The sequence below is a fragment of the Anopheles stephensi genome, unplaced genomic scaffold (assembly GCF_013141755.1).
Source record: "Anopheles stephensi strain Indian unplaced genomic scaffold, UCI_ANSTEP_V1.0 ucontig137, whole genome shotgun sequence".
NCBI classification, from domain to species: domain Eukaryota; kingdom Metazoa; phylum Arthropoda; class Insecta; order Diptera; family Culicidae; genus Anopheles; species Anopheles stephensi.
In genome coordinates, this window is record NW_023405055.1 from 72762 (window position 1) to 80520 (window position 7759).

Consider the following 7759-nt stretch of genomic DNA (forward strand, 5'->3'; position numbering starts at 1 on the left):
ACGACGCCTCTAGGACGACTTTTCTTATCCAAGGAATTCATTTAAACCAACAAAATCCTGTAAAGAAGTACTTATAATTCGTAGGTAAATTGAAATTGTGAAATTTCCACACCATACAACACAAAACACGACACGACGAACGGACGCGAACCAGATGCCAGATATGAGTCAGCTGGCGAAGATCCGGAGACTTTGAACAGGGAAGAAAGGATCGACGAGGACAGCTATGGATGGCCCCAATCGGATCGGAGACCGGTCAGAATAGAAGGATGAGAAGAAAAACACACACACACACCCACACCACACACCCCCCTCCCAAACCCAATAGAACGGACGTTTAGATACATTATATTATTATACATATATACATACACATATATTATATATATATTTGAAATGGTACATTTTCCAACGTTTAGATATGTTTGATCTATGTAAAAGCATTATTAAAGACAACAAACCCGAAATAAAACACTGAAGAAAAAACAGTAAAGAAAAACAAACGGGTTTCTTACTTAAGAATAATTTAAAAAACCTTTTTTTATGTATTTTTATAAATTTTAATTTTATTTTATTTTAATAAAACTGATATTTAATTAGGTAGGTTTTTATAACATATGTATTTCCATTTTAAAATTCTATTAACCCTATTCCAGGCAAGCTACAGCCGTTTTAACGTGAGTAACTTTTGTTCCCAAAAACGGGAAAAATATTTATTTAAGTATTTTATAAAATTTACACAACAATATGCTTGTTTAAAAAAATTTTAAGGTTTATAACATAAGTCCAACGTGAAATTTTCAGAATGTTCATCCATCATGCTACTTCCACCTATCCGTTGGCTCAAGCACAACAAGGCACCAGGGCACGGACGGAATAGTAACCGAACGGTGGTGCAGCACTCGCACAGCAAATTCGTCAAACTATTACTGAGGTGTAGGATAGTGAATCCTAGAGATAGGCTAGAGTGCAGCAATTACAGGGGTATTACGATGTTGAATCCAGGGGTATTACGGGGTTGAGAAGATATAGTTGGAAACGATCAGAGAGGATTCTGAAACGGAAAATTTAGATCAAGGGCCTACGCCAGGGAGATGGGCTTGCCTGTCTCCTTTTCAATCTGGCGCTAGAGAGAGAGAGAGAGAGAGAGAGACATCCTCTAGGAAGTGTAATCTTCGGGGACTATCTTCTATAAGTCAATCAAGATTGGTTTGAGGCTCTCCTATGTAGCAGAAGCTTACCAAAGGATCGAGCGAGCGGCTCCAAACCTCGGGTTGGAGATTAACGAGGCGAAACCCAAAATGATGGTGGCTCCACCGCACCTTTGGTGACCGCACCTTCGAAGTCGTCCAAAGCTTCACCTATCTGATATCAAATGTCAGCACCGACAACAAAATTGATGATGAGTTACGCTCAAGGTAGTTGGCGGCCAACCGGTCATACTACAGCCTGAGGAAACTTCTCCACTCTAAATACCTGTCGCGACGGACGAAGCTGGGACTGTACAGAACATTTATAGTCCCAGTACTCTCATACGCCTCTGAGACATGGACTCTGTCCAACAATGACGAAGCCCTCTTAGTCGCGTTCGAGAGGAAGATGCTTTTTGCCCCCGTAAATGTGAAAGGACAATGGAAAAGCCGCTATGAAGAAGAACTTTACGAGCTGTGGGCTGGTGATTTCATGAGAATGACACCGGACGACCCAGTCCGTAAAGTCCCTTTTACGTTGTAATCCGCCAAAGAAGCTTTCTACAGTCTGAGCGTCCGTGATAGCGTTAACTTTTGTTTTAGTAAAGAACAATTTTTCGCACTTGATTTGTGTAATTTGACGAAAAGATTTGTGCAATACCGAATAGGAACAGTGGCCGTGAATCATATGTGCAATTTGTGTGCAAAAGTCATAGACTTAGACAGGCACATGTTAGCAGGAAGATGCTAGTAAGACAGCTGTTGCCTTCGAGTCGTCATCTCTTGAGTTTGCTTTCAATAGTTACATCAGCAAAAAGCCCTTCTTTGCACGTACTGTGGGACTATAATATATTTCTAAAATAACCTAGAAAACACACCGCTATGGCACACTCTGGTGGATTACATGGGCGATCCCTGCTCGACGGCGAAATGAATCTCTCACCCAGCTTAGCTTCTCTTACAGCTCATCGCGATCGTTATATCCGATCGTTTCTTTTGGGTATAGCTCATTGTTGTTGCCATCTGCTGGTGGTTGAGTATCCTTAGAAAATGGATAAAGGAAAAAAGGTATGCCAGATTAATATAGAAACAAGTGTCTCGAGGAGAGACGACGAATCGTGTGTACCTCGCCCTGTTCCGACTCTGCACGATCTTCCTCCTGCTGAGCGGCCGGCAGCAAAACGTCATCCTCGATCACTTCATCAACATCCATCTGGTCAAAGTCCGACTCGTCCGAACCGTCGCCATCTTCCAGCAGATCAAACTCCTGTTTGGCGAATCGTGCCAACTTTTCCTCGTATTGCATCCGTTCGTTGTACTCGACCGCTTCCTGTTGGGCAGGAAATTGGGAATTGAAAACTGAGCCCACTTGTGGCGATGCAAGCGTCGCAAAAATATCCTACCCTGCGTGGTTTGAAGAAGACGGCCGTCACATCTCCCTTCGCTTCGGCTTCGATCGTTTTCAGCGCTTCCGGCATATCGAGATCATCGACGTGGAACAGTAGGTAGCTCATACCGGCCCGATAAGATTCCTCATACTTTTTCACTGTTCAATTACACCATTTCAATCAATGCATTGTTCAATTTTTTGTTTGTACTCCTATCCCTATCCTCACCATGATAGTACGCCTTCTGCAGATGTTGATAGTGGCGCGGGAATAGATTTTCATAGTATTTGCCTCGCACCATGCCCATGTTGGAGGTACAGTTGCGCTTGCAGTAGAGTGCGTTGGTAAGTGATCTACCGGAAACAGAAGAGTCAGTCTCAGCAGCCAACGTACCACCATCCATCCCCAATCTCACTTACTTCCGATGGCGGTGATAAAGTCGGGCAGGAACCCATGGTCAAATTCACCCTCGCAGAACGCGCGGCACTGGTTTTCGTCGAAGATGTACTGCTTGATGGAACCTTCGAGCCGCTCGATCGCCCGCTCCCAGTTGCCGTCCTGCTCGTCCACGATTCCACCAATAAGCAGGTCAACGAATTTCTAGAGAATAGGGAGGATCACGTAGTGACTCTTGGAAAACAGGAAACCCCCTCCTATCTGACTGCGCTACCTTTTCCTCCAGATCGTGTATCTCGTCTCGATCGATGCCGGGCAGGTCGATCGCTTCCTCGAAGTTTCGCTTCATCGCCGCATCTTCCGGATGCTTCACCAGGTACGTATAGGCGGCCGACGCGGCAAGTGTTACACGGTTTGACTGAAAAGAAACACAACGAGTATTAATAGCGCGGTTTCACAGCAGTCCCCGCCTTCTTGCGGTACAAACCTTCACGTAACAAGCGTACAGATACGGATATATCTTCAGCTCCTGAAATATGTCCATATAGTGACCATCAAAGTCCTCGCTGAACGGCAGATACCGATAGATCGCATACTTTCGGGCACACTTGGACAGGCAGAGCGTACGGCGCAAGATCAGCTCGTAGTGCTGCAGATTGTCGATGTTGCTACCGTGCAGAAAGTCCCCCCGATGCTTCACGTCCCGTGCCGCATACTCGCACTCCATCCGACAGTTGGCGACCGACTCGTAGTACGTCCGGTAGCCCTCCAACGCACGCTCGAGAAAGTACACACAGTCTTCCCATTCGTTCGAAAGGTACGCCTGTACGCCCTGTTCGTACTGATCGATGAAGCTGCTGCCGTCTTCCGGCCGGTCATACTCATCCGACACGTCCGCCGCCGTGACGACTGCGCCCACCGGATCGCTGGAAGATGCTGACGTTGCATCGCTTGCCGTTTGGGCCCGGGCGAGCGAGAGCAGACAGCAGCAACCGATGGCGAGCAGACGCGTTGTCCAGCTATAGCGGCGTCTGCGTGATATCATCGTCTCGATCACATCCACGTCCACGATCATATTACAGTTTCGGTCGTAAATTTCTGGAAATTGGCACCCAACAAAACTGGTTAATGTTAGAGCAGCACATTCTTTGTGACTGGAGACTCGTCATACTCACACGTACCTCGCTATTCAATCGCCCCTTATCGGACACAGAAATTTAGCACAAAAATCTGAAACTCTTCATTAGCAGCAGCATCAGGCAACAGCACACGATCACTTCCGTGCTCACACACATGTGCGTTGTTTGGACGAGTTTCCGTCCATCGGGACGGACAAGTGTACGTAAGAGCGAAAGAGACACCACGACACGATCGTCGTGTAATGCTACGACGCTACGCCGAGGTTTTTATGCTACAGCCGAACCACGCACACGCATACACTAATACACGCTTACGTCTTCGAGCTTGGTCGCGATCGTGTTGTGTGGGTCGATAAGAGCAATAAAAATGCGCCTGATGGACAGTTTTACTCGCTCTCGCTGTCCGCCGTTGCTTTTACGTTTGGTTCGAACATGTGTTAAACAAACGTTCGTTTTTGAGGCAAGAATCAACGCTTATGGTATGGGATCGTACAAAACCAAACTAGCTGGTTTGCTTTATGTTGCAAGGAATGCACGTTCGCGCATTAATATCGGTTCTGATGGGGGAGGATTTTTTTGATTCTAGAAACAGGAGAAGAATTTTAGATTACACTTCGTTGCTATCGTTGTCGATTTTGGAGATGATGATGGATGAATTTAACTCGGCCAACCTTTGAGAGGTTTCGAAGCGGTTAAAGTAAATGGAGGGTTTTGGGGCAATTGGGTTTGCAGAAAGGAAATCCCCATGGCATCGCATCGCCATAAAATAATTCTCAGATGGTTTTAGTTGAATAACGGCACCGCGAAAATGATATCACATTGCCTCGGCAGCCATCGCTGTCTAATATGGGGTCAAATTAAATTACTATAAAACGAGAAAGAAAAAAATTAATTACTGTACTTGCGAACCAGTGTCTATTTAGCTTAACAATAATGCCATTATTTTTCGCCACCACCGAGACCAAGTCCCGAAGCAAACATCATCACACGTGTGCACGTGAGACAAACACAAATGCATTGCTGCGGGCAAAACACGGCGCCAACGGCCGATGCAGCTGATCGCAATGTTTGCCCCTTTTATGCCAAAGGTGCGTCAACAAGGTAGGGGAAATTATGGCATCGTTTTTGTGTGGTATCAGCGCAGGGGCAAAGTTGCATTTTGTAAACCACGTTGTACCGGCATTTGCGAGTGCATGCGTGCGATAGTGTTGGTGACAAATGGGAAATGAGAGACACGGACGCCGGTTTATAGTGTAGTTGCGGTTGAGTTGCAACGGAGTTGAGTTGCGATTGAAGGGTTGTGGGGAAAAATTAAATGCGGCCCCGTACGGTGATGATTTCAAGCATACTTTAACTACTTTTTTGTGTTTTGTAGATATTTAATTTATGTTTTTTCTATTTTATCTAAATTCAACCGATGACAACTCTACATATGCGAAAACACAAACCCCTCAAACCGATGCAACGGCGGTGGGTTGCGTGTAAGTGTGTGTGGGTTTGCACGGTGGAGAACGCTGAAAAGTCTTCAAGGTAGTTGTGTAGCTGCTGCAGTTGATTTATTGTTCAACCAACTCTCGTGGCTGGACGGATGCGCTCGCCTTACCTTCCTGCAGTGACTCTGTGTCATCGCCTGTGCGAGGAACTGTCGAGTATCTTCTAACCAAGGGAGGTTCGTATCGGTTTTGTGACCATTTGGAAGATCTGCGTTGCTTGTGCAGTTTTCATCGTTACAATCACTTCATGGACTCAGTGTGGTGTGTGTCGTGAAACGGTGCTGACGTCACGCACGAGCTAAGTTTTGTCGCCCGTGTGTAAGGTGGTTGTTGGATGTGTTTTGAGGCATTTTATACAACTCTATCTTGATTTTCCGAGCAAAAGAGTAGCGTTCTTTTCCGTTCGACTAATTTCAAACTCTCCTGTTTCAATGTGTCTTCTCCCATCAGCCCCTCCTGTCAGCCTTTGCCGTCAACTTCTTCTGTTGTTAAGGGTGAGTAGATAAGCTAAGCAGGCCACGAAAAGTGTGGTGTGCGGTGAGTTTTTGGCATATAAACGCAGCGAGATGATCGCGAGATGAGATGAGAAATGAGAGTGAAAATGCGTTGACGGATTACGCATGTCGTTGTTCCCTGGTGCATAATCCCATCCTGTCGCAGCAGTATGAGCAGCAAGCAATGAGTGAAAGGGCGAGCGTAGAGGCAGGCGGAAATGAAGGTCACCTAATTTGCGTGCGTGTCAACGTACGGAAAGCAGTGGGGAAAATACAAAATATCGTTTTCCTCATCATGTTTCTCTCATAAAAACTACGAAAAAAGTGATCGTTTCCTTCGTGAGTGTGACGGCACGCAAATATATTGCCGAAACGCCAGTACAACACCACGGACCACGGTCACCCATACAGTCGTGCGCGAGGAAACAATCATATGTGTTTATTTGAACGCATATTCGTGATGAAGCATCAAGTCGCGCTTGAAACATCAAATTTGATTACATTACGCCGACGACGCGCCTTCGAAAAATTTTAAACACCAAAGCGGACACACGTGGTGACTAGGTTAATAGATTTTTTCTTTGTCTTGCAAGGCCAACATTTGCTTGCAAACAGGATGGAAATATTGTTCCATAGAAATGGGTGTAGCGTTTTACACCCCTACAAAAAAGGCTTGAACCCAATTTATGAGTGCTTCCAGTTAGGTGGAAACTGTGTTGAGCCATTTCCAAACAAAATTCTCGGGTTGTTCGGTCCACGAATCAATTTCCCCGTTTTCTGCGTATTGGACAGGCGGATTTGCAATCGGCAATACTGTGCGCTCCTGTGTGCATATGAATTCAACTGCATGTCCAATGTTATTGCTCGTACTCTTTCACACTCATCTTCATCTCTCGATACGAACAACTTCTTTGTCGCTTCCGGAGAGTAAAGAATGTGGCAAAGATTTTATGTCCGTGACTCATCAGTGTTTATTATTATTAAAAACTTCCCTTTACATATTTTCTCTACCTTAACTTCTGCTAGTGTAACTGTAACAGTTTTCGGCACATTAGGGTAACTGTACCAGTTTTTCAGCACGTTAGTGCAGCTGATCAGAAAAAAAAATACAAATACAAATATTAAACTTAATAATTTTGATTGATGGGTGGTATTATTGTGGTTTGTGAACTATCAAAGAATTGTTTCTGCAATGATATGAACAAAGTATTAAGAGGGAAACCGGTACGAAAAAATGTATGAAAAATACTCTAAGAAAACGTAGAAATATCCATTAAAATCGTAGAAAACGTTGGAATATCCATTGAAGCTAGAAATTCCCGGAAATTATTTCACTAAAATTGAATCCTTAGAGCATTACCCACAAAGTCATTTAGGCTAAAGTCTGAATAGATGGGGAGAGGACATGATGCCACGGGGAAGGATTCTGAAGGTGTAGTAGACACAACATATCCAAAGTATAGGGTGATATTGGATTGAAATTTGGTGGAACGTATTAGTTCATTTACTAACACACCGAGGCTCACATATCGCATAGAAGCGGCGCATGTAGCCGTATGTCAACTAGCACGATGGAGCCTTTGTGCGCTATGTTTACGAATTTTATTGAACAGCATTGGCCTGTTTGTGTGCGTGTACTACAATCCATACGCCAGGCCC

General features: G+C 44.9%; 1 protein-coding gene across 1 annotated transcript; it reads right to left on the reverse strand.

Annotated features, from left to right (window-relative positions):
- Window positions 1–2011: 2011 nt before the first annotated feature.
- Window positions 2012–4384, reverse strand: LOC118515305 (cartilage-associated protein-like). The gene is made up of 8 exons (XM_036061979.1): window positions 4156–4384; window positions 3462–4072; window positions 3249–3392; window positions 2994–3178; window positions 2807–2931; window positions 2594–2736; window positions 2317–2520; window positions 2012–2232 (listed from the first exon to the last, which is right to left on the reverse strand). Exons 2-8 carry the CDS (start codon window positions 4047–4049, stop codon window positions 2149–2151), a joined length of 1473 nt encoding a protein of 490 aa, XP_035917872.1. The 5' UTR covers window positions 4050–4072; window positions 4156–4384; the 3' UTR covers window positions 2012–2148.
- Between the last annotated feature and the right edge of the window lie 3375 nt (window positions 4385–7759).